We start from the raw sequence: 27,749 nt of genomic DNA on the forward strand, positions 1-27,749 counted from the left end.
CAACCCAGAGTTAGTCAGTGGGCCAGCAGCATTAGCAACATATTTTTTTTTTTTAAAAGACCTATTTATTTTTATTTGAAAGACAAATTTACAGAGAGACAGAAGAAAATGTCTTCCATCCACTAGTTCACTCTCCAAATGGCTGCAACAGCCAGAGCTGGGCTGATCTGAAGGTAGAAGCCAGGAGCTTCTTCTGGGTTTAGGGGGTCCAAGGACCTGGACCTCTTCCACTGATTTCGCAGACCACAGCAGGGAGCTGGGTGGAAAACAGAGCAGCCAGGACGTAAACCAGCACCCAAAGCCAGCTGAACCATTGCACCAGTCCTGTCAGCATCATTTTAGAAATTCACAGTTTCAGGCTCCATTCTAACTGGCTCAATCTGAATAGTTTAACAAAATTACTAGTGATTTGGTACACATTAAGTTTAACAAGCACACCTGTAGCAATACATTGTTACCATTCATGTGTATATATATAAGACAACCAAAGAGTTCTTGTTTATACCCATTCTGTTACTTTATTACAAGCAAATGACATTTTGATATAAAGCAATGCTAGGAATATCCTTTTGAAGATGGTTTCTGTTTTTAAATATATAAGAAAAAATTATGAAACAGAATAAATACTCTGTTGAAGGATGTGAGCAAATGACCATTAGGAGTGAGTTTAAAGGAGGTAGTGTGTGATGTAATAGGTTAAGTGTCCACCTGTGGCACTGGCATCCCATATGGGCACCGGTTCAAAGCTCAGATGGTCTACTTCCAATTCTGCTCCCTGCTGGTATTCCTGGGAAGACAGTGAAAGCTAGCCCAAGCTCTTGGGCCTCTGCACCCATGTGGGAGACTGAAAGTAGCTCCTGGCTTCTGCCCTTAAGACGGGCCCAGTTCCAACTGTTGTAGGGATTTGTGGAGTGAACCAGTGGATGGAGGATCTCTCTCATTTTCTCTTTGTGACTCTGCCTTTCAAATGAAAATAAGTAAACCTTTTAAAAAATGAGGTTTAGGTGATTTTCATATCTCCAAGAAACTTCATAAAATATTAGAATAAAGTCGTATCTAGGGGAACTTTGTAAAAAAAATATTCTCTGTTCCTTTTCAGTAAGATGAAGTGAAGCCGTATCTGAAGTTTATGGAAAATAATGCTACTACTCCTTCAGATTTATCTTTGCAAAGAAAATGTAATGTAAAGTGGTGTTCTTAAATCATTACTCTCTTAGAATAACTAATATTTGGTTCCAGATTTTCTTTCTGTATCAGTTTGATTACTTTAGAGTTTAAGGGGTGGGGTAATTGGAAAAAAGGCATTGAAAATAATTTTATTTCTTTTTTTAAATTTTTTCCTTGTTTTTTAAAAATATATTTTTATTTTGAATTTTGAATTATCTGGTACAATTTCATATAGGCTGGGATTCCCCCCCAAACTCCCACCCCCATCAGATTTTTCCCATTTTGTTACAATAGTGTAGTCCTTCATAAGGAATCATAATTGTATCAGTCTCTTATGTAAGTGTACCCCGACATTGTTGGTACAGACAATGTCAGACAGTCCAGCATCCCATTGTCTACACAGTTTCATTGGGAATCCACCTTTCGTTTGGAAGCAGGGATGCATGTTCCATTACACCCCCACGTCTGTATATGATAGACCCCAGTACTCCATCACTTTACATTTCCGTAAGTGGGAAGCCATGAAACAAGGTCAAAAACTGGTATGAATTACAACAGCCACAACAATAACATCAACAACGAATTACATCACCATGAAAAAATGCGCCACTGAGTGACCAACACATGGGTGACAAAAAGGGAACACAAAAGTCTCTTGGGAAAAATGATGCCATCGTATAATCCATGAGCCCATGATGAATTTGACAAGAGAAAAGAAATTATTTGGAATAAACCAAACTGAAATAAAAACACCAAAATACATGGGATACAGCCGAAAAAGCAAACAAACAAACAACAGTATGGATTAGATTATCGAAGTTACACTTTCCATGTTGGTTTCCTTATATAAGAGAGAACATATAGTGTTTGTTCTTTTCTGATTGACTCATTTCACTGAGCATAATGGTCTCTAGTTGGGACCACCTGGTTGTAAACAGAATAATTTCATTCTTCTGAATAGCTGAATAATATTCCATGGAGTAGATATACCACAGTTTCTTTAACCGCTCTTCTTTGGACGCACATCTGGATTGTTTCCATGTCTTTGTTATTGTAGATTGTGCTGCTGCAAATATAGGATTACAAATCTCCTTGTCATATGCAGATTTCACTTCTATTGGGTATATTCCTAGGAGCGGGATAGCTGGGTCATATGGCAGGTTTATTTGCAATTTTCCAAGCACTCTCCATACTGATTTCCACAGTGGTGGTACCAGCCTACACTCCCACCAGCAGTGAAGGAGGGTGCCTTTCTCCCCACATCCACGCCAGTAGGTGTTGTTAGTTGAGTTCTGAATGTAGGCCAGTCTCACTGGAGTTAGGGGGTAGGTACCTCAACGTGGCTTTCATTTGTATCTCTCATGGCTAGGGAGTCTGAGCATCTTTTCATATGTCTGTTAACCATTTGAATCTGTTCTTTTGAAAAATTTCCTTTAAATTCATGAGTGCCTCACTTTAGAAACAGATTAAGAAGTGTACTGGTTGATAAATGTTTTTTGTAATGACTAAATTACCATAATATATTAGCTCAGAGTAATTTTAATGATTTAGTCAATGCAATTAAAAATACTGTTGCGTAAAGATGTATTTAGTGCTTAGTATAATTCAAATAGATGAGCAGTAGGAGCTCATGTAAAGGACTTTATTCCTATTCCTTTGATTTTATTGTAGTGGTTTGCTGCCTACTAATACTGTGATCTGAGGCAAGTTACTTTCTGAATTTCAATTTCCTCAGCTGTAAGATTAGACAAACCCTCTTTCTTTTGCAGGATTATTGAAAGGCTTCATGGAGATAATTGTAGACAACACCCTTGACTTGGGGCCTAGCAAAGAAATACTGACCAATACATGCTAGCTTCTTTTCACTGCTTTGTTACACATGTGTATAGTTATTTTAGATTTAGCTCATAATTAAAATTTAATCTCTGTTGAAATTTCTTTGATTTATTGGTTAAAATTGAATCAAAAGTGTAAACTCCATGAGGATGCAAGCCTGTCCGATTTGTTTTGTTTTCTGTTGGGTTCCTTGACACAGGACCTGTGCTGTGCTGAAGATCTTATGCTGAGTGAATGGATTAACATCCAAATAAAATTACTTCACCTAAATAGTGTGCGGAAAGTGTCACAACCGAATGAGTGTTGCTTTTTGACAAATAGGCAGAGCATCTTAGTCATAATAGTGAATCAAAATGAAAGATCGTCAGTAGTCAACGTGGTCACCCAAGTGTTTTTTTTCTTAAATTTATTTATTTTTATTGCAAAGTCAGAGATATACAGAGAGGAGGAGAGACAGAGAGGAAGATCTTCCATCCAATGATTCACTCCCCAAGTGGCTGCAGTGGCCAGTGCTGTGCCGATCCGAAGCCGGGAACCTGGAACTTCCTCCACGCAGGTGCAGGGTGCCAAGGCTTTGGGCCATCCTCAACTGCTTTCCCAGGCCACAAGCAGGGAGCTGGATAGGAAGTGTAGCTGCCGGATTAGAACTGGTGCCCATATGGGATCCCAGCGCGTTCAAGGCGAGGACTTTAGCCGCTAGGCCACCGCGCCGGGCCCTACCCAAGTTTTAAAAATCCCTTGGTGGTTATTTAGTAAACTAAGTGGAACAATGAATGCTCGTTCATTATAATCACAAGGCTTATAATTCTGAGATGAAGAGGGTTTGAAACATGTGAAGTCCATTATCCACCTTCTCCTCCTGTTACAAATGAAGCGACTTTCTTGTTCTCGGATTTTCTTCTTTATCTTGCATCTCTACTATTTCCCTGCTGTGATCATTTTGTTCCTTTTTTTTTTAAATTCCAGGCTTAGGGCAGGTGTTTGGCACAGCAGTTTAGACACTGCTGAAGGTACTACATCCCATATTGAGTGCCTGGGTTTGAGTCCTGGTTCTGGCCCCTGACACCACGCTTCCTGCTAGTGTGTGTCTGGAGGCAACAGGTGGTGGCTCCTCTCGGGTCCCTTTTCCTACATGGGAGATCTGTGTTTGGAGTTCCAGGCTTCCTGTTTAAGCCTGGCCTACTTCTCTCTGGCTATTGCCAGCATTTGGGGAGCAAACCAGTGATTGAAAGACCTCTCTGTGGTCTCTGTTTCTGTTTTTAAAAAAATCATAAAAATAACTGTGAGCTTTCAACATCACATTTACCAGAGGGAAAATATCAAAGAACTTAAGCTATGAGTTCGTATGGCAACATGAAAATTTAAAGGAGCTTTTGCAATTATTTTAACTGTGTGCTTATCATTGCTATTATCAAATCTGATAACAAATAATCAGAATCCTGCATTTATTGGTCTTTGAGAAATTTGTGAAATTTAACAAATATAAAGAAAAAACTTGAGCTGTGGTTATGCAACAAGGTGGAGGAATCCACCATGGTGGGAGGGTTTGGGGAGGGGTGGGGAGAACCCAAGTATCTATGTAACTGTGTCACATAATACAATGTAATTTCTGAAGTTAAATAATAAATAATTAAAAAAAAATATAAAGAAAAATAACAATACTTGAAAAAATGGTAAATTCCATTGTTTCTTTGGGTGTGTAGAAATTTTCAGAGAATGTTCCAAACTTAAGCCATTTATTTTAACCCTCAAAGACTATTTCACAAGTTCTTTTTTTTTAAAAAAAAAAAGATTGTATTTATTGGAAATTCAGATATACACAGAGGAGGAGAGACAGACAGGAAGATCTTCTGTCTACTTATTCACTCCCTAAGTGACCAGAATGGTTGGAGCCGAGCCAATCTGGAGTCAGGAGCCAGGAACCTCTGCCAGGTCTCCCATGCAGTGCAGGGTCCCAAGGCTTTGGACCATCCTCTTCTGCTTACCCAGGCCACAAGCAGGGAGCTGGATGGGTAGCGGGGCTGCCTGAATTAGAACTGGCATTCATATGGGATCCCAGCATGTTCAAAGCAAGGATCTTAACTAGCAAGGACCTTAACTGCTAAGCTACTGCACCGGGCCCAAGTTCTGTCTTTTTAAGCATAAAACTATGCTATCTTGAAGCATTGAATTGAATATTTGACATAGCCTCAGTGAGTACTATTTTAAGAACAGCTTTCAGTGTGCGTATCTGTAGTGACTCAGGGCATTGTAATTTATTTAGGACCTATAGTTATTTTTATACTTTAATGGAAAACCTCATGTTTAATGGATTTGAGTTCTATTTGTTGATGATTAAGAGAACTTGAAAAAGTTCACAGAAAATGGTTCAAAAAGAGAAGTTTCTTTTGGTGCCAAAAAATTGAAGTCCATACATATGAGGGGTCTAAAAAGTTTATAAAAATGCATATTATGGGATAACTATGCCTGAATTTGTCTTTTTCCACCAAAATAAACTTACCTTTTGTTCTATTTTCCATGAACTTTCTGAAGATCATGAACTCTCATGCTCAAGTTTTTATGGTTTAGTAATGTGTTTTGCTGCTAAGAACCACCCCTTTTATCTATTTGAAAACAGCACAATCATGACGACAGAGAAGAGTTTAGCCGCAGAGACTGAAGATTCGGAGCAGCAACAACAGAAGGAAGAGGGGGAGGGAGCCGCACACGGAGGCCGCCAGGAGACTCAGCTGGAGGAAGCTTCTCCACCAGCGGCTGAGGGAGATAACCAGTGTGAACCCAAGCCTCAGGCCTCTAATGGAGACACCCCTACACATGAAGACTTGACCAGGAGCAAGGAGCGGGCTGCAGAGAACAGAGGCCTGTCACGACTGCTCTCCTCCTTTCTCAAAAAGCCCAGATCTCAGGTCTCTGAGGAGGAAGGCAGAGAAGTCGAGTCAGATAAAGAAAAAGGTGAAAGGGGCCAGAAAGAAATAGAATTTGGAACCAGTCTTGATGAAGAGATCATCTTAAAGGCCCCCATTGCAGCTCCTGAGCCTGAACTCAAAACAGACCCATCCTTGGATCTTCATTCATTAAGCAGTGCAGAAACACAGGTAAGAGGGTGTGAGTAGGTCAGCGTGATGAAGGCAAGTTATAAACGTTGGTTTTCGTTTGAGAACATTTGACTTTATTTCTTAATACCCAGTTTTAGATATTGGTAGTCATAATCAACTTGAAACTTTGGAGCTCAAGAAATTTCAACAGAAATTAATGAAGTCAGTGGAACTTGGTTTTTAAGAAGACACATAGCACGAATCAAAGGGAAAGGTGGAGAAAAATAGCAAATGAATTTATTCATCTTTTTTATTCATATATTATGTTGTAATAATGATGAAACCAATTCATAATTTATAGTAAGAGAAAGAGCAATGAGTTGAGTTAGAGTTCATTTTGGTGAAAATTTAGGAACAAGATAGTTATCAATGAAGTTATTTTATGGACATCTTCATAAAAGCTCGATGATGAATTCAAGTCCTCTGAAGGTATGTGATAGTTTTGAGTCATTCTGCCCTATTTTCGTGTTATCTCCCCATACATACACTTAGTAAAAGGGAAAATCCATTTCTTGTTTTGTCTAAAGACTATTGATTTGTACTCAAGTTGAAGCAAATGATGGACAAAGTTAGTATCAGATTTACATAAAACCTCCTTCATTGCCTACATTCTAGTACAGAGATAATTGTATGCATAGAATGTTTGTGTACATATGAAGAAAAGGAAACAAATTAATATTGTTAATAAAACTTCAGGGAGCAAGCTGTTTTAAGGCCTTTGGAAATTAGTGTTTACAATCAAAACCTTATGGGCCAGAACCTGTGAGTAAGTTTTGCTTAACTGATCATATTTCTGTATGTATATGGGTTAGTCTGTCTTCTGTTGCCAATAACTGAGTGCCATATTTTGGGTGAGTCATAGAGAAAAGAAGTTGATTTTGCTCAGAGTTCTGGAGGTACACGTGAAGAGGAAATGACCTTCTTGCTGACAGTCCTGAGGTGATGCAGGGATTCACATCACAAGAGAAAATAAGCACATGTATGTCTTTATATCTGTCTCTTCTCTCCCTCTTCTTATGGTCACCAGGATCCAGTCTTGGTGGCTCCACTCTAGTGACTTCCTCTAATCCTAATTCTGTCCAAAAGATACCTCCAAGACACTGTGATGGATTAGGGTTCCACCTTCTAATACCTCTCACAGTGGGGATTAAATTTTGACACATGAAGCCTGGGGCAAACTCTTAAGCCATGCCAATGTAATAGAATTTCACTTAAGTGGTCTTTTTCTGGGTGAGTTTTCTTTGTATTCTACCAGTCTTTATCCAGAGTGGCTTGGAATTTATGGATACTGCCAATTTTTAATATGTTTGCTTATTCATTCAACAAATTATTGAAAATCTGTCATGTGTTGTAAGCTCTAGGCTGGTTATGCTTCCATTAATAAAAGCCATAATAATTGAAGAGGTGAGATCATGACTTTTGAATCCAGACTGGTTTGTGACTGGCTGTGTGAATGCAGGCCAGTTACTTTCATTTCTCTAGTTTTTCATTTGTCAAGTAGAGACAATAATAGTACCCACCCCAGAGAGTTGTTAGGAGTCGTACATGAGTTCATCTAAGCGATGTTTTTTAAACAGTAACTGACCCATTATCATTGCTATATAAATATTTATGAATGTTATTGTTATTATAAAACAGATATGATCCCTGTTCTTGTGGCCTTTGTAGTCTAAAGGAGGATACAAACATTTATATGAAAAGTGTTATAAAGGTGGAAAAAAATGGGACATGAGAAATAGAGGAGGGCTAGATTAGATAGCATAACCAATGATGGTCACGTATGAAAGGGTTGTGAAGAATGATAAATTAATCTTTACTTTTTAATTTATTTTTGACAGAAATTTTCACAGTACACTTTTTAATAATATTTATTTTTATTGGAAAGTCAGATTTACAGAGAGAAGGAAATACAGAGAGAAAGCTCTTGCGACCACTAGTTTACTCTCCAAGTGGCCACAATGGTTGGAGCTGAACCAATCCAAAGCCAGGAGCTTCTTCTGGGTCTCCGATGGGGGTGCAGGGTCCCAAGGTGATGGCCCATCCTCTGTTGCCTTCCCAGGCCATAAGCAAGGAGCTGGATGGGAAGTGTAGCAGCCAGGACATAAACCAGCACCCATATGGGATCCCAGTGCATGCAAGACAAGGATTTAGCACTGAGCCGTCATGCCAGGCTATAAAAGAATCTTTAGGCCATCTCTAGTGCCTAATACAGGAACCAGATTATTTAATCCCTTTTTCTAAACATTAACCATATCTTCTTTTGAAGGAAAAGGGTTAATGGGGTTTACTTAAAACAATCTCAGTTGAAAGTTATACACACACACACACACACACACACACATATACACTCCAAAATGTCCCACTTACCTGTATTACATGGGAATGGCTTTAATGATTACACAGGAGACTCAAAATTTCAATCTGTGTCTTCTGTCATTGAAATTTCTTTACATTTAGCATGATTGATACTGGGAAAAAGGGAATTAGCTTTACCTGATAGTTAAAATTTTTACCCTACTATGTATGTGTAGTTAATGCTCTAAAATAGAACCTAAGGATTTTTCCTAGGCATTCATAAAATTTAGAATATGTGATAAATCACATCCTATTTTGCACTTCCTAAGGCTGCCTTGTTAAAATTTCAGCATGGGCAGAAATGCTGAAGTTTTGATAAACTATAATATTAACATTTAATGGCATAGTCAAGAAGAATATGTAATGCTGACAGCAGTAAGTTGCTGTTTTGTGGTTTACATGAATCCTTGATTTATTGTGTGATAGAATTCAGCTTGAGCAATGTTGAGACTAGCAAAGGCCATTGATCTTGTAGGGGATCATATCTTTTACAGAAATGTTTGTTTCATTTTAATGTCTGTATTGTAAAAGTGTTTTTCTTCAGTTAGTGCTTCTATTGGTTAGGATTTTTGCAAGTAAAAGTAAGTGCTGTGTGTTCTGTGAGAGGTCAGAGTTTTGTTTCTGACTTTGTGGTGTTGTGAATATGCAGCCTGCTCAGGAGGATCAGCCAGAAGATCCAGGTCTTGAACCTAAGGAAGGAGAGGGACTTGAAGAGTGCTCCAAAGTAGAAGTAAAAGGAGACAGTCCTCAATCGAAAGCGGAGAATCCAAAAGCTTCCCAGAAGTCAGTCAGAAGACACAGAAACATGCACTGCAAGGTTTCTTTGTTGGACGACACTGTTTATGAATGTGTTGTGGAGGTGAGCACATTTACTTTTCTGTCCCGAGTAGAGCTGGAGAAGTGATGTTATACCCAAGGTAAGATCCACAGTCATGACTCTGTGTGTGTGTGTATGTGTGTGTGTGTGTACTCAAGTGTCAATGTTGATTTCCTAAAAGTGAGCATATGGAAGGATTGTGAGCAAATTTTATCTTCTTTTTTTTTTTTTTTTTTTTTTTTTTTTTTTTTTTTTTAATATAATCCATTTTATTGTATTGTTGTTGACAATCTTTACATAGTTAACTATAGTTGAAGGAAAATCAAGAAAGGGAAAAAAAAAAAAAAAAAAAAGATTCAGGGGGATAGGGAGGTGGGCAATGCTATTATGTCCATATTGTTTCCATCATGTATCTGAGGTAAAGGGGGATATTGAGGGAGAAGCCCCACCCGGTTTCCCGCCCACCCCAAGTCCCATATGTGGGGCATGCTCTGAGATATGTGCTCAAGTGGAGTTAATAGTTCTCCAGTTATGAGTCACTGCCAGTTTCGCTCGATGAGGTGGTCCACTGATTGATATGGTCCATCATGAAGTCTCCATTTGTCCCATATTTCGCTGCCAACATGTAGCTGAGATGAATGATTGTCCTATTCTGTCTTCTGTCTTTTCTTGGTTAGAATTCTGAGTCCAGCAGTTCAAGTGGGGAGATCTCCAAAGATACTTTGAGGTATTCCCAGACCAGATTCTTGTATGTTCTAGCAAGCACAGGGCCCGGCACAGTCCATCACCCTGATCAGCTGGTGGTTGCAATTGCTGTGTTGGTTCTGTTTTCAGTCCCGAGTTGCACTGGAACCAATGGGTTTTGCAGTCCAGTCTGGTTCGGCCCTTACATCAACCAGTGGGAGCTGCAGCCTAGTCGGGGCGACCCACAATAACCCCCACCAAGCCTGCCCCCTACCCTGGTTTGCCAATTTGTGTAGCAGAAGACCAGTCTGTCCCCCATCCCATTTGGCTCTGGTACTTGTCAATGGGTATTAAAGCTTAGTTCTATCTAACCAACTCAACCATCCAGCCCTCACAGATGTTGTTGAGTGCCTCTGTCTAGCCATCCCAGCCCCCGTCCTAGTTTTCATGCCCTCCCACGGGAATAGTGACCCAAGAAGGGGGAACCCACTTTTTCCCTCCCAGGTCTCTCTGTCCCGGTTTATGCACTCTTTAGGTGGTCCTGTGATTTGACTCGACAGAATTAGTCCCCAGTGCCAGCTTCTGCCAGCTGATGCTGTGGCCCTGATCTTGTCCACATGCAGCGCACAGGTGTTGTAGCCTTGCTTAGTCGTGTCTGTCTCTATCCCAGCCAACACTCTCCAGTGGGAGTGGTTGTCCAGCGAGGGGACCAGCCCCTTAACCCCCCCGCCAGCTCTGCCCCTCCCTTCCTGGATCTCACGTGTGCTGGATGGGTGTTGCATTCATATCCAGTACAGGCAACCACGCCCTGGCGTTCCAGAATGTGTACTGGTTTTGTCGCAACCAAACCCGGCCCATTCCACACTCTGTTCTGGTGATCGGATTTGCCAGAGGATGACAGGAACTGATTCAGCCTGGCCTGCTCCTGACCCATGCCGAATGCATGCCAGTGGGAAACTTTCCATGGCCTATTCTGGGCTGTTTCCAATCATGCTTCTCGCGCTTACCTGCAGGGACTGTGTCCTGCCAGAGGAGTTGCCCAGGCTCCTCCATCAGAACCCCTCCCAATGCCAGATTTTGCGCTTGCCAGGGGGTTCTTGAGCCAACCCTACTCAGTTCACCTCCTGTTCTAGCAGGAACAGTGGCTTTTCCTGGCTGGCTTTCACCCCATTCTGACTCTTGTTGTTGGATGTTTCAGCCCAGCCATGGCTCGTCCATACCCACATACAGCTCACACATGGCTCAGAAGGGGATTGAGACCCAGCCTAGTCAGTCCCACATCTACCCTGTTTCTCCATAACACCAGATGGTGCTGGGATCTGAACCGGCCTGGTGCATCCAATCCCAGCCCACACTAGTGCCTCGGGTGACTGCAACTGTTTCCTAGATAGAACGCAGCCCCCATTCCAGCACATACACCCCTTGGTGGGAACCTCATCCCAGCTGTGGCTTCCCAGATTGGGACCGTTCCTAGCTGTAAATCACACACCTGCACGTGGTTGCTCCGAGGACCATTAGGTGCCAGCCTGCTACACAAGCCGGAGCTTATCTTTTACTTGATAGGTGTTCAAAGCTCAGCATTGTTAAGGGATTGGAAGTTCTTCAAAGGAAGAGTTACTGGCATTGGGAATCTTTAGGATTGACTCAGATCCCAGAAACAGTGGGGTCACTCTATAGCTATCTCAGCAGCGATTCAGATGTCCAATACCCCAGAGCTCCCCGGCCGGGCGGCCAGTAGGCACAGCCTGGCGCCAAATGGCGCACTGGCCGCCCTGGCCCAGCCCGCCATGAGCCATGGGCACATGGCGGACTGGGTTCGGGATCCGAGCTAGACGTCCTCTCCCGCAGCCCTCCTATCTTCTTTTTTTTAAAAAAATATTTTATTTCTGTACCTGGAGCGGTACCCTAGTGGCTGAAGTTCTCACCTTGCATGCGCCAGGATCCCATATAGGAGCTGGTTCTAATCCCAGCTACCCTGCTTCCCATTCAGCTCCCTGCTTGTGGTGTGGGAAAGCAGAAGAGGATGGCCCAAAGGCTTGGGACCCTGCACCGGCTTGGGAGACCTGGAGGAAGCTCTTGACTCCTGGCATCGAATCTGCTCAGCTCTGGCCATCGTGACCACTTGTGGAGTGAATCAGCAGACAGAAGATCTTTCTCTCTGTCTCTCTTCCTCTCTGTATATCTGCCTTTCCAAAAAAATTAAATAAATCTTTAAAAAAATATTTTGTATCTATTGGAAAGCAGATTTACAGAGAGAAGGAAAGAAAGATCTGCTGTCCACAGGTTCACTCCCCAAATGGCCAGACTGGCCAGAGCCAAGCCAATCTGAAGCCTGGAGCCAGGAACTTCTTCTGGGTCTCCCACATGGGTTCTGCATCCCAAGGACTTGTGTCATCTTTCTCTTCATTCTCACAGGCGTTAACAGGGAGCTGGATGTGGGGTAGAGCAGCTGGAACAGGAACTGGCACATATGTGGATGCTGGAGTTTGAAGGTGGAGGATTGGTCACTGAGCCATAGTGCTCACCTCACAAATCTTATTTTCTGCTTCAGTTTGTGTGTGTGTGTGTGTGTCTGCTGAGATCTTCTGAAATAAGGGAGTTGACAGTTAACTTTGAGGTTAAGATACCTACATCTGACATCACTGTACTCAAGTTCAGTTTTTGGCTGGTCTGTTGAGTCTTGCCTCCTCCTAATGCAGAACCTGGGAGGCAGCTGTGATGGTCCCAGTAGTTGAGTTCCTGCCACTCATGTGGGATCTCTGAATTGAATTCCCAGCTCCTGACTGCAGCCCCGACCCAGCTCTGACCACTGTGGGCATTTAAGGAGCAAAGGAATAGATAGGAACTCTGTTTCAAAATCAATCAATCAATCAAACAAACAAAACCAACAGAAACCAACCAAACTAAGCAAAATAAAAAACAGAGAAACCAGAAAAAATTTTTTGGGTAGAGCATTGTTACCTTTATAATAAGAACCTGTTTTGTTTTTTTAAAAAAATAGTATGAATTTTGTTATGTATAGAGTGACTTTTCAGTGACTAGATTTCTCAGGATAACTTCAATTTCTGACATTAGATTTAACTGTTTTTTTGAGATGTGCAACAAATTACTTCTAAATTGAGTTATCATGTGTAAACACAAATATACTTGAACAACTATGTGATGTAAAATATTAGGCTGTATTTACTACAGGCAATCCTGCCCACGTTGTAAAATGGGAAGCAACAAATATGTTTTTGAAATTTTATTTTTCAAAGTTATATTTATTTATTTGGAAATCTGACGGGGGAAACAAAGAGAAATCTCTCCATTCATTCACTCCCCAAATGGCCACAGAAACAGTGGGAGCTGGCTAATCTAAAACCAGGAGTCAGGGATTTCTTCTTCTTTGGACATTCTTCACTGCTTTCCCAGGTACGTTAACAGGGAATTTGATCAGAAGTGGAGCAGCTGGGACTTGAAGTGGTGATCATATGGGACACTGGCACCATAAGCCGTGATGTAACCTGTTATACCACATTGCTGCCTCTGAAAAATATTTCATTGCTCTTTGAAAAGAACTAGTACATGTGGTAACTAGAGGAATTACAAGTTCTGCTTTTATTGCTTCTTGCTGTTAGCCAGTTTTAGAGATGATGAAAGTTCTTCCACACTCTTCTTCCTGTTCATTGAGCATCCAGATATGAGTCCATTGTATTTTAAAACTTTTGGAATAGATGTATTTCAGAAATTGGGAGTTTAAAAAAATTTAATGATATCATTTCATTGTATTTCCACCTTTAAAAAATTATTTATTTTAGAAGCAGAATTATAAACAGAATGAGAGACAGGGTCAGCTCTTCTATCCCCTGGTTTGCTCCCCAAATAGCCATTAATGACCAGGCTGGGCCAGGCCAAAGTCAGAGTGCCGAGATCCCACATGGACAGTGGTTCATGTCCCAGCTGCACCATTTTCCATCCAGATCCCTGCTTGTGCCCTGGAAAAGCAGTGGCGGATGGCCCCAAGCTTTAGGACCCCAGTGCCTGGCGCGGTAGCCTAGCGGCTGAAGTCCGTGCCTTACGTGCACCAGGGTCCCATATGGGTGCTGTTTCTAATCCTGGCGGCCCTGCTTGTGGCTTGGGAAGCAGTAGAGGATGGCCCAAATCTTGGGGACCCTGCACCCACGTGGGAGACCCGGAAGAAGCTCCTGGCTCTTGGCTTTGGATCAGCTCAGCTCTGGCCTTTGCGACCACTTGGGGAATGGATCAATGGACAGAAGATCTTCTTCTGTCTCTCCTCTTTGTATATCTGACTTTCCAATTTAAAAAAATGAAAATAAATATTAAAAAAAAAAACAACTTTGGGACTGTGCACCCAAATGGGAGACCCAGAAGACGCTCCTGACTGCTGGCTCCTGGCTTTGGATTAGATCAGCTTCATAAGGCATAAACAGGGAGCTGGATGGGAAGTGGAACAACTGGGACATGAATCAGTACCTTGATGGGATGCTGACGCTCCAGGCAGAGGCTTAGTTGCTATACCACTCTGCTTTCTCTTACTTTTTTTTTTTTTAAGATTTGTTTATTTATTTGAAAGTCAGAGTTTGAAAGAGAAACAGAGAGTTCTTTCATACACTGGTTCACTCCCCAGATGGCTACAGTGGCAGGAACTAGACCAGGCCCAAACCAGGAACCAGAGATTCTTCAGTCTTCCACATGGATAGCAGGGCCAGAGAACTTAAGTCATCTTCTTCTGGCACATCAGCAGGGAGCTAAATTGGAAAGGAAGCAACTGGGACATGAACTGGAGCTTGTATGGGATGCTGGTGCTTTAGGTAACCTGTTCCGTCACACAGCTAACCCCTCGAGCCTAAATTACTGCCTCCAAGTTAGGATATTTCCTCCCTAGAATTGGAAGTGTCAGTACTCAATTTTGGAAGTTATTTGGTTTTCTTGGTAAAGAAACATTAAGAAAATGATTTGTGGTACTATTGAAAGAGTTTCTGCAATGGATAGTGTTTTTAGGCTAAGATACTACTTTAAGCATTTTTCTGAGAGAGATTGTAGGGAATTTAGACACAACTCATTCTCTTGGTACATTTGGTCTGAAATTGATAGCAAGTCTAATGTTTTTCATAGCCATAAGTGACTATCAGTGTTGACAAGTGATTGAGGATTCTGTTGGTCAGGATGACTAAGCATGACTGATAGTATGTGTTAGGAAATATTGCAACAAAAATGAAGAATGTGGCATTCAGGATGAATTTGGAGATTGGGTGATGGGGCGAAGATCATTTTGCTTTGAATTGTAATATTATTTGCTGGCTACTGTAAGGGTGTTACACCTGTAAGATGACAAATTGAGGAATAGGAATTTGGTAAATGTATTGTTCTGCTTAGATTATTTAACCACCTGGAAGTTTGTTAGCAACCAAAGGTTAAAAAAAAAAGAAAATAGAAAAGTGACATTTTATTTAGTGGTAGTAAATAGAGGAATAGTTGGAAACCTCAACTGAAATCAATATGTGTGTCTTTGCAGAAACATGCCAAGGGACAAGATCTGCTTAAACGAGTGTGTGAGCACCTCAATCTTTTGGAGGAAGACTACTTCGGTCTAGCCATTTGGGACAATGCAACCTCTAAGGTGAGCAGGCTGCTTGTAGAATAGAAGCTGAGGAAATGCTTATGTAATTCTTTTGTCATTAAGAATGTATTCTATTACATGATATGATATGTGCTAGGAATTGCTCCTGATCTACCTGTTTCTCAGATTTTCCTTCTAGAGGTAATATTTTAAAGAAAGACCTTTGCTAGTGTGTTCTTTCATCATTGAAATTCTGTACATGTAAAGAAGGCAGGAGGGCTGGACATTTGGCACAGTGGTTTAGACATTGCTTCGATGCCTGCATCTCACATGGCAGTGTCTATGCTGTGGTCCTTGCTGTGCTTCCATCTGACTCTTTGGTAACGTGCGGCCTGAGAGGCAACAGGCGATGGCTCAGGTGTTTGGGTTTATGAGCCATGTGGGAGACTTGGACTGAGTTTTGGGGGGTCTTAGTTTTGGTCTGATCAAGCCCTGGCTTTTTTTTTTATTAATTATTTTGCATTATGTGACAGTTTCATAGGCTCTGGGAATCCTCCCACCCCTCCCCACGCCCCTCCCCCCTGGTGGATTCCTCCACTTTGATGCAGTATTACAGTTCAAATTCAATCAAGATTCTTTCCTTGCAAACGTATACCCAGCATAGAGTCCAGCTACTTATTGTCCAGATGGGTTGAACAGTTTCTTGGGGAGACCATTTCTGGTCCGAAGTTAGAGCTGGTAGAATATCATCCCAGTCAATTAAGAGTCCCAATATAACATCAACAGCAATTTGCAACATTATGGAATTGACATGGTTTTGAGTAACCAGTATGTTAAAAAAAAAAAAAAAGCAAGTTCTTAACCACATCCTATGATTAGCTCATTGACATTTCAATTTTAGTTTATATACAGGACTGGCTGCTATATACCTTAAAATGGCTATAAGGTACCATTCAGCTGTCTCGTGTCTATTTCATTTTAGTATTTAGCCATTTGTTGTGTTGAAGTATAATTTTGCTGATCTTGGCAGATTTTAGGATAATCTAGACTGGCTTGTAACTCTAACAAGACATTTGTCGACAATTAAGGTGCAGAACATTTTTTTTTTGTGGGGGGTGTGCAGGAAAATCCTCAACACCATGGTGAGGGGTGACTAATCTTTGTGTCCCACCCAGCGAGGCATGAGCCAATCCACGCCAGCTCTTTCCTGTCAGATTCCAAGCTCTACTTTTTGTTGTTTGTCTATTTATTTTAGGTTTTTTTAGTTTGTATGATTGTTTGTTTGCTATGAGGGGTTTTCGGAGCGATCCCGATGGTCATTGCAAGGGAGAGTGGGGGTCCAGAGGTGGAGCCAGGCTCGGACCAGAGAAAGCTCTCCTCCCTGGTCCCGAAGGATGTTTATTGTTCTTCTGTTTCTGTGGACCGCTCAGAAGCCCTGGCTTTTTTAGGCATTTGGTAAATAAACCAACAGATGGAAGATCTCTCTTCTGTTTCTTCTCTCTCTCTCTTTCTCTCTCTCTTTCAAGCGGAATATAGGGAAGTCTTTAAAATAATAGTGACAGTAAAAAGAGCAGGGAAAGCAAAGAGGTATGATGTTCTGATTAGTAAGTAGATAGCAATAACTTCCTATACAATTATAATGGTATCTTCTACATAGGAGGTTCAAAAAATACTGAATGGATGGTCTAGAATCAATGTATTATTAAATTATAATTTGTAAGCAATGTTATAAAAGAGAGTAAAGTCCCAGTGTTATTGAACAATGAATATAATGAATTTGATATTTCCTCCCACCTAAAAGGGAATCAGTTAACTTCTTAAAGAAATATAAGTGGATGAGAACAAGGAAGAGGGAAGAAAGTGTTAAAAATCAGGTTTTTACTTTAGAACACTTGATTTATTACCTGGTCCAACTGAAAGTGACATTTAGCTTAAAATGTAGTGAAGAAAATGTCAGTCTAGTTTACCGAATAGTTGCAGATGTTGTATTAGATGATGTGGCTAGAGCTGTGGATAAAGAAGGCATGGTCCCTGCTGTCTGCGGCATTTGGTTAATAGGAAGATACCATTCAATACTGCTGAGGTGAAGTTATACACAAAGCAAGAAGGTATGGCTGGAAAATGTATTCTGAGGAGATGCTACCTAAGCTGAAGTGTGAGGTTAAAGTGGGCAAATGAAGTAGAGAGAGAATAGTTTATGAAAAGATCTAGAATTGAGAGAGTGACATTTGAGGAGCTGAGAGCCATCTGGCCTTGCCGAACTAGAGTGTTAAGATTAGTGTCATGAGTGAAGCTAGTGAGAGATACAGGGTAAGAGCTACAGGGTATCCTAAAGAGCCATATTTTCAGCATATTCAAGTAATTGAATATACTGGTTGGTTCTTTCTCCAAGGTGATTTCAGTGGATTAAGACAAGTTGAGGGCCTGACGGCATGGTGGCCTAGCGGCTAAAGTCCTCTCCTTGAACGCAACGGGATCCCATGTCAGCACAGGTTCTGATCCCGGCAGCTCCACTTCCCATCCAGCTCACTGCTTGTGGCCTGGGAAAGCAATCGAGGATGGCCCAAAGCCTTGGGACCCTGCAACTGTGTGGGAGACCTGGAAGAAGCTCCTGGCTCCTGGCTTCGGATCGGCTCAGCTCCAGCTATTGCGGCCACTTGGGGAGTGAATCATCGGATGGAAGATCTTCCTCTCTGTCTCTCCTCCTCTGTATATATCTGATTTTGTAATAAAAATAAATAAATATTTTTAAAAAAAAGACAAGTTGAGGAACAACAACTTTTAGCAACTATAAATTCTATAGATTAGGTTATTTCAGTTAAGTAACTGAAGATATGGAATTACTCTTTTATTTTTTAAAGATTTGTTTTTATTGGAAAGGTGGATATACAGAGAGGAAAAGAGACAGAGAAGAAGATCTTCCATCCGATGATTCACTTCCCAAGTGAGCCGCAACGGCCGGTGCTGTGTCAATCCGATGCCAGGAACCTGGAACCTCTTCCAGGTCTCCCATGCGGGTGCAGGGTCCCAAAGCTTTGGGCTGTCCTCGACTGCCTTCCCAGGCCACAAGCAGGGAGCTGGATGGGAAGTGTAGCTGCCAGGATTAGAACTGGCACCCTATGGGATCCCGGGCACGTTCAAGGCAAGGATTTTAACCACTACACTATCACAGCGGGCCCCGGAATTACTCTTTGTCTAAGCAAAATCTATCTGTAAAATATGCCTATTAGTTTGCAAGATGTGTTCTTCCTGTGAATGAATGACTGCTGACTCAAGAACAAAAACTTTTTACCAATACTAGGTTAATATTATTTTAAGTTCTTAACCAGCTGGTCTCTGTTTCTCAGTAAATAAGGAAATATTTGATTAAAAAAAAAAATCCAGGCCCAGCATGGTAGCCTAATGGCTAAAGTCCTCACCTGGCACTTGCTGGTATCCCACGTGGGCACTGGTTCTAATTCCGGCAGCTCCACTTCCCATCCAGCTCTCTGTGGCTTGGAAAAGCAGTTGAGGACGGCCCAAAGCCTTGGGACCCTGCACCCACATGGGAGACCCGGAAGAAGCTCTTGGTTCATGGCTTCAGATCGGCTCAGATCCAGCTGTTGCAGCCACTTGGGGAGTGAATCAATGGAAGAAGACCTTCCTCACTTTCTCCTCTCCTCTCTCTATATCTGACTTTCCAGTAAAAATTAATGAATCTTAAAAAATAACTCACAAAATTTCACTCACAAAATTACAGTGAAAAACTTTCTTTCAGCCAGGAGCTAGGAAATTTTTCTATAAATGAAGAAAAATACTCCAAAAAGTATTTTATCTTGCACAAATGCAGTGAAATAATTTTGAGCCCTCAAAGTAGATTTTTTTTTAAACAGATCACAGCTTGTGAGAGCTGCTCTTTTTTTTTTTTTTTTTAAAGATTTTTTAATTTTTATTACAAAGTCAGATATACAGAGAGGAGAGACAGAGAGGAAGATCCTCCGTCCGATGGTTCACTCCCCAAGTGACCACAACGGCCGGTGCTGTGCCGATCTGAAGCCGGGAACCTGGAACCTCTTCCGGGTCTCCCACGCGGGTGCAGGGTCCCAAAGCTTTGGGCCGTCCTGAACTGCCTTCCCAGGCCACAAGCAGGGAGCTGGATGGGAAGTGGAGCTGCCGGGATCAGAACCTGTCCCGACATGGGATCCCGTTGCGTTCAAGGAGAGGACTTTAGCCACTAGACCACCATGCCGCCAGGCCCCAAAGTAGATTTTTTTAAAGTATTAGAAAAAGGGAAAGTTAAAATAAATTTAGTTAAAGTTACAATTGACTTTTATTCACAATTCAAGAATTGGGCAGCCTCTAATTCTACAAACCAGAGCGACAGCTCTTCTGGCAGTGGCATTTCACTGGATTGTGTAGGGTGGGGATAAGGAACACAATAATAGAAAGAAAGGGAGTGTTTTTCTTGTAGGAATGAAAGCAGAGAGGATTCCCTGATTATGCTGACTCAGGTAGACTAAAGTTACCTCTTTTCAGGAAAGGGATTTGAGATCTACTTGTTTCTTTAAGAGTTTGTGATATTTAACATGACTGATCCATTTTGATTTGTTCAAGATTTTGGGGGTCTAGTGAAGGAATTGGGCCCACAGTGAACCCCTATAATTTTTAATTCCATCATTCCCTGGGTATCGTCTATTGATGTGCCAAGTTATCCAGATAATGCCTTCTTAAGAAATATATGTGTGCATATGCATGACATGAATATTAAGTCTTTAACCTTTGTTACTCATCTACCTAAACTTTTCATCATTCTGAAAACATGGAAAAAATCAGAACTAAAAAAACTTTGGGTACAGACACATAAAGGCCGCGGAGACTTCTGCCCGGTCTCACAGTTAATTCAGTCCTATAACTCCTTGCCTGCAGCCCCTGTCTGGGTGATTTTCCTCATCTTCTCCTTTCTCCTAGACTTTTTATTATTATTGTTATTATTATTATTGGAAAATCAGATACACAGAGAAGAGGAGAGACAGAGAGGAAGATCTTCTATCCACTGACTCACTCCCCAAGTGGCCCCAACGGCCAGAAATGTCCTGATCTGCAGCCTGCAGCCCAGAGCTTCTTCCAGGTCTCCCACGCAAGTTCAGGGTCCCAAGCACTTGAGCCATTCTCAACTGCTTTCCCAGGCCACACGCTGGATGGGAAGCGGGGCTGTTGGGATTAGAACCAACACCCATATGGGATCCTGGCGCTTGCAAGGCAAGGATTTTAGCTGCTAGGGTACAGCGCCAGGCCCTCTCCCCTAGACTTTTACATTTCACCTTTGTTTCTTGTTTGTTTCCTACCCACAGAATTAATTCATGTTGAAAATGGTGTGCCATGAGTCAATAAGAGATCAATATTTTATCCTCTTTCTAGTCTCACTCTCTGGTGTGCGTAAAGACTTGTCCTTTCTGCAGAATGTCTCTCCTTAAGAGCTTCTGGATTCCTGTGTTTGATTGGTAGGCAGTGAGGTGTATTCAACAGAAGGGAAAGTTGACTTTCTCCTTCCCATGGAATGGTTTTCTCACCTACTTTTCCTACTGACTGTGTGATAATGGGCTTATCGCCAGACTGTGTTAGGAGCAAATTGTTGTTGCCCTGTCAGAAATTTATTACCAATAAAAGTAAAAAGTTATTGCCACTATAAATCAAACTTACCTGAGTTAAATAGTTGCTTCCTACATTTTATTCCTACTTAGTCTTTGTTATTTCTGAAGGAATCAAGGATTTTTTTTTTTCTTTGAGGGAGAAGTCATCCATGTCACCTCTCCCTCCAGGTTCCTTCTGAACAAAAATCTTGAGCATGTTTGGTATATAATTAGAATGTTTTAGTTGTAGCTATGTTCAGTTCAGTGCTGTGTTGTCTTCTTTCTTCCTCTGTTTCACGTGTGCTTGAATGTTCTTACCTTTGGAGTTTGACAGTCAGCTCTGATAGCCAGTGTTGGAAGGGTTCTGCTCCCCTTGCGAAGGCAAAGAGCAAACACCAAACACCAGCAGGGTGAATATTAAACCAGTGGTATGAGGAATTTTGGCAGTTGTCATCGAGAGGATGTAATGTATTCCACTGATTTGTGACTGGCTTTGAAGGCACGTGCCAGTGATGATTGTATCTTTTTAATATAAACATATGTATTTACTTATTTATTTGAAAGTAAGAGAGAGAGAGAGAGAGAGAGATCACCCATGCACAAGAGAGGTCTTCTATCTGCTGGCTCGTTTCCCAAATGGCCAAAATGGCTGGGACTAGGTCAAGTCGAAGCTAGGAGCCTGGAACTGCCCTATGGGTGTCAGGGGCCCAAGTACATGGACTTTCATCTGCTGCCTTCCTAGGCACATTGATAGGGAACTGGATTGGAAATAAAATAGCTGGGACTTGAACTGACACTTATTTGGCATGTCATCATAGCAGGTGGTGGCTTAACCCACTATGTCATAATGGCAGCCCTATGATAAATGTATCTTTACAGTCTGCAAAAATGCATCTTGGTCTTTATTTAAAAAAAAAATCAAAACTGTTTTCCTGGCCCTGGTGCTGATGCACAGCAGCCCAGTCGTCCACGTGTGACACCAGCATCCCTTACGGGCGCCATTTCAACTCCTGGCAGTTTTGTTTCTGATCCAGCTCTCTGATAATGGCTTGAGAAGGCAGCAGAGGATGGCCCAGTTCCTTGGGACCCTGCACTCACATGGAAGACCTGGAAGAGGCTCCTGACTCCCAGCTTTGAACTGGTATAGCTCTGACATAGCTCTGTCCATTGTGACTATTTGGGAGTAAACCAACAAATAAGGAGTAAACCAACTCTCTCTCCTTTTCTCTCTGTAATGATGCCTTTCAAATAAAATGAATAAATATTTTAAAAACTTTTCCTTTCTTTGTTTTTAAAAAAAGGTTTTATTTATTTGAAAGGCAGAGTTATAGTGAGAGAGAGAGAGAGAGAAAGGACTTCCATTGGTTCACTCCCCAAATAGACAAAATAGCCAGGGCTGAGATGATCCAAAGCAAGAATCCAGGAACAACTTCTAGTTCTCCCATATAAGTGCAAGGGCCCAAGCACTTGGGTCATCTTCCACTGCTTTCCAAGGCCATTAGCAGGGAGCTGGATTGGAAGTGCAATAGCCAAGACTTGAATTGGTTACCCTGCTGGATGCCAGCACTGCAAGTCATGGCTTAATCCACTACACCATCACACCGGCCTCTCATCTTAATTTTTCTAATTTGTTAAATACACTTGCAGTGGAGAGGCTATAATTGAGATCTTATTTTTTGCTAGGAAATTTTGGATCGACGACTGAGGTAAATTTAAGTTTTTTTAAAGATTTATTTATTTTTATTGGAAAGCCAGATTTACAGAGAGAAGGAAAGACAGAGGAAGATCTATCTATTGGCTACTCCCCAAGTGGCCACAACAGCCAGAGCTGAGCTGATCTGAAGCCAGGAGCTACGAGCTTCTTCCGGTCTCCCACACGGGTGCAGGGTCCCAAGCCTTGGGCCGTCCTCAACTGCTTTCCCAGGCCACAAGCAGGGAACTGGATGGGAAATGAAACAGCCAGCACATGAACCAATGCCCAGATGGGATCCCGGCACATGCAAGATGAGGACTTTAGCCACTAGGCTATCATGCCAGGCCTACATATGTTGTTTTTAACACTTAGCTGTACAGTAGAGTTTTTATAAACACATTGGAACAGCGATTTGAACTCAGTATCCTAACAGCAGTATAAACAATGGTTCGTCTTTGTGTTAAGATATATACATTTCTGGAGCTTATAGGTAAGTCTTTACCTCAAAAGACAAGGATTATGTCGCTTATGTGTACACAGAGGATTATAGGGCCTTCAGATACCAAAAGCTGGTGGCCAACTCAGGACATGTTTTCTTCAAACTTTGTGACCTAAGGTCATGAATACTGAAAAGACAAACAAAAAGCTTTTTACTTCTTCAAATACTGTTGTCCTAGTTTATCATTCCTACTATGGTTGACGTCAGTAGTATCATTCATTCATTTTTTAAAAAATTCATTTGTAAGCTGTTATTGAGCAGATAGCATCTGCCTCATGCTGGATAGAGCTATAAAAAACATCATTTCTTTCCTTATGAAATTCCCAAACTGGCTTGAGGCTGCAGTAAGATGAGTACTCAGATAGGGCATCAAAAAGGGTTTTCTGAAAAAGGAGAAATCAGGTGTGAATTATAACCCATATGGGCAAGACTCCTGGCTGTTCTGCTGCAGATCCAGCTCTGTGCTATTGGGCTGGGAAAGCATCTGAAGATGGTCCAAGTGCCTGGGTCCCTGCCAACTATGTGGGAGACCCAGGAGAAGCTCCTGGTGCATGCTTGCACTCTGCCTTCCTCTCTCTTAACTCTGCTTTTCAAATACTTTTTTTTTTTTAATTGAAAAGTCAGATATACGGAGAGGAGGAGAGACAGAAAGGAAGATCTGTCCATTGATTCACTCCACAAGCGGCCACAATGGCTAGAGCTGAGCCGATCCAAAACCAGGAGCCCAGAGCTTCTTCTGGGTCTCCCACATGGGTGCAGGGTCCCAAGGCTTTGGGCCATCCTTGACTGCTTTCCCAGGCCACAAGCAGGGAGCTGGATGGGAAGTGTAGCTGCTGGGATTAAAACTGGCACCCATATGGGATCCTGGTGCTTGCAAGGTGAGGACTTTACTAGGCTACCATACTGCCCCTCCCCCCCCCCTTTTTTTTTAAAGAGAGAGCTAGGAATCTTCCAGATGAAGAGATGAGGACAGGGTATTCCAAGTAGTAGCAACAGTGTGGAGGCAGGTGTTTGCAACAGAAGAGCATGTGGGAGACCTGTGATAAATACTTCAGTTGAGTGAACAGAGATCTGGATCAAGGTTTGCTGTTCTTTTTTGCTATGCTATTTGAACACGTTTTATTGAGCTCAAGAAGGAATGTGATGTCTTTCAATGTGTCCACGCATTAAAAGACTAGTGTACTAAACTCACAAGGTGTGACTGATAAAGTGAGCCATAAGAGGGAATCCCTAACACTGAAAGTATTCAAAACAATAGTAGAAGATTAACCAGGATTGGTATTTAGAAGGTAAGTTAAAGGACTGAGTTTGTGGTTATAGCACATTAAGTTGCTGCCTGTGATGTCAGCATCCCATATGGACACCTGTTCATGTTCCAACTGCTCTGTTTCTAATACAACACCCTGCTAGTGTGCCTAGAAAAGCAGTGGAAGATGGTCCAAGTCCTTGCCACCTGCAGGGGAGAACCAGGTAAAGCTCTTGCTTCCTGGCTTCCGCCAGGATAGGATAGCTTTTCATCCCTGACTATTGTGGTCATTTGGGGAAGAGCCAGTTAATGGGAGAGATCCTCCTTCCTCTCCTCCTCCTCTTTCTTCCATTTTCCCTCTTTCTGTAATTCTTTCAGAAAAGTAAACAAATCTTAGAGAAAAATAACTTGCAGTTTCTATTATAGTAAAATTATTTCACAGCTTGTTTTATGAATTAAGCTTAACATCTTTCCTCTGTTTCTATTTTATAATCATGGTGTTTGGAAATTTGGTTCATTCTGTTTCCTCACTGCTGGCATAACGTAATAAAGTATTTAAGTGCACGTGTACATTTCAAATAATTTTTACAGAGTGAACAGGTATTTGTTAAAACTCCACAATAAAAAGAAGAAAAGATTCCCAAAATCTCCTTTTGTGGCCTTTCTCAGTCACTGTCCCTAATCTGCCACTTATGAATCCCATCCCAACCCACCTCTTGCAAAAGTAACTTCTTCATATCTGACATAATTGCTTAGTTTTACCTTTTTAAAATTTCACATACATAAAATCACATAGTATGTTCCCTTTGTCTGGCTCTTGTTGTTTATTCAATATCACATTTTTGAGACTCATCCATGCTATTGTAAATAGCAATGCTTGATTCTCTTTGCTATCTAATAAGTCCTTGTTTTGTCCATGCTGCACTGGATTGATGGACGGTTGGCCTGTTTAGTCTTTGGGCCTTGAATATTGTTGTGAAGGACATTTTTTTGTTTGTTTTAAATATTTATTTGGGGCCCAGCGCGATAGTGTAGTGGTTTAAGTCCTCGCCTTGCACCCGCTGGGATTCCATATGGGTGCTGGTTCTAATCCCGGCAGCTCTGCTTCCCATCCAGCTTCCTGCTTGTGGCCTGGGAAAGCAGTCGAGGACGGCCCAAAGCCTTGGGACCCTGCACCCGAGTGAGAGACCTGGAAGATCTCCTGGCTCCTGGCTTCAGATTGGCTCAGCACTGGCTGTTGTGGCCGCTTGGGGAGTGAACCACCGGACGGAAGATCTTTTTCTCTGTCTCTCCTCTCTATATATCTGCCTTTCCAATAAAAATAAATAAATCTTTAAAAAAAAGATTTATTTGTTTATTGGAAAGACAGAGTCACAGAGAGAGAAGGAGAGATGGTGAGATTTTCATCTGCTGGTTCACTTCCCAAATGACCCAATGGCTAGGGCTGGGCCAGTGCAAAGCCATGAACCAGAAGCTTCTTCTGGGTCTCTGTTGTAGGCACAGGGGCTTAAGAACATGGGGTATCTTCTGCTGCTTTCCCAAGCACATTATCAGGAAGCTGAATGGGAAATGGAGCAGCCAGGACTTGAGCCTGTGCCGATATGGGATGCTTGTGCCACATGCTGTGGCCTTTCTGCTACACCACAGTGCCAGCTGCAGGAAATTCTTAAATATGTGTTTTGGAATACATCTTGTGATATATACTTCTGTTGGGTAAATTCCTAAACATAGAATTTCTCGATTTTAGAGAAGGTTCAGTGTTAGGAGATACCAATCAACAATTTTCCAAAGTGGTTTTGCCAATTTACTGTTTTACCAGCAACAATGAGAATTCTACCACATTCTCATTTCTACTTGATATAGTTTGTTGCATTTTCATTTTTATGCTTAGCGTTCTATAGAAACTATTCTTGCTGAGAAAAGAAATGATAGCTTTTCATCTGATGTTACTTGTCGATTTTGATGTTCCCTCACCTTTTTTTTTTTTTTTTTTTTTTTTTTTTTTTTATTGTTAATTATTTTGCATTATGTGACAGTTTCATAGGCTCTGGGAATCCCCCCCTCCCTCCCCCTCCCCTCCCCCCGGTGGATTCCTCCACCTTGATGCAGTATTACAGTTCAAATTCAATCAAGATTCTTTCATTGCAAACATATACCAAGCATAGAGTCCAGCTACTTATTGTCCAGATTGGTTGAACAGTTTCTTGGGGAGACCTTTTCTGGTCTGAAGTTTGAGCTGGCAGAATATCATCACAGTCAATTAAGAGTCCCAATATAACATCAACAGCAATTTGCAATGTTATGGAATTGACATGGTTTTGAGTAACCAGTGTATTAAAAAGAAAAAAAAAAAAAAAAAAAAAAAAAAAAAAAGGAAAACAAGTCCTAGCCACAACCTATGATTAGCTCATTGACATTTCAATTTAGTTCATATACAGGACCGGCTGCTCTATACCTTAAAATGGCCATAAGGCACCATTCAGCTGTTTCGTGTCCATTTCATCTTAGTATTTAGCCAGTTGTTGTGTTGAAGTAAAATTTTGCTGATCTTGGCAGATTTTAGGATAATCCAGACTGGCTTGTAACTCCCTCACCTTTTTTTAAAAGTTAATTATGTGAAAGACAACATTAGAGAGGCAGGTGGAGGTGGGGACAGGTAACAAACAAGATTTTTTTTTTAATGTTTTAGTTTTGATGATGTTTACATAGCTTATCAGGTTAGGAAGAGTCAAGGACTAGGAGAGTGTAGATGAGACCACTGTTTCTGAATTTCCCTACCCCCACTCCTGTATCTAGGGGAAGAGGAGAAATTAAGGGAAAACCTCATCTAGCCTCCCTGCTACCCGAGTACCCAGGTATGGGGAATGGTCACCTGTTGCCATACCAGAGTCTCCAATGTGGAGCCTGCTCCAAGGGTTCTGCTGAACTGGTTTCAATAGTTCTGAAATGCTGTTGATCTCACCTATCCAAGGATGAGAAAACCCTTCCAAGTTCTATCTGCTGACACAGTCTACCCCAGAGTTTCCATTTGTCCAGATATTTGCTGTCAATGCTTGGCTGGGGCAGTTGAACAATTTGTTCTGCTCTCCTTCCTCTGCTAGGGTACCAGAAGTCCCCTGCAGGCCCCAATGGACTGCCATATCCTCCATGTGCATCTGGACATGCTGTCTACTGCTCTATCTTAC

General features: G+C 41.7%; 1 protein-coding gene across 9 annotated transcripts in view; it reads left to right on the forward strand.

Moving 5' to 3' along the window:
* EPB41 (erythrocyte membrane protein band 4.1) overlaps positions 1-27,749 on the forward strand; it is a 184,530-nt gene that overhangs the window by 57,417 nt on the left and 99,364 nt on the right. For all 9 annotated transcript variants that reach the window (XM_058677883.1, XM_058677903.1, XM_058677886.1 and 6 more), the window contains 3 exons: positions 5,621-6,098; positions 9,103-9,312; positions 15,473-15,577. In XM_058677883.1, the coding sequence (XP_058533866.1) occupies positions 5,628-6,098; positions 9,103-9,312; positions 15,473-15,577 (786 nt within the window). In that variant the 5' untranslated portion in view covers positions 5,621-5,627. Of the gene's footprint in view, positions 1-5,620; positions 6,099-9,102; positions 9,313-15,472; positions 15,578-27,749 lie in introns of those variants that run through there.

This window comes from Ochotona princeps, chromosome 2, assembly GCF_030435755.1.
Source record: "Ochotona princeps isolate mOchPri1 chromosome 2, mOchPri1.hap1, whole genome shotgun sequence".
Lineage (NCBI taxonomy): Eukaryota > Metazoa > Chordata > Mammalia > Lagomorpha > Ochotonidae > Ochotona > Ochotona princeps.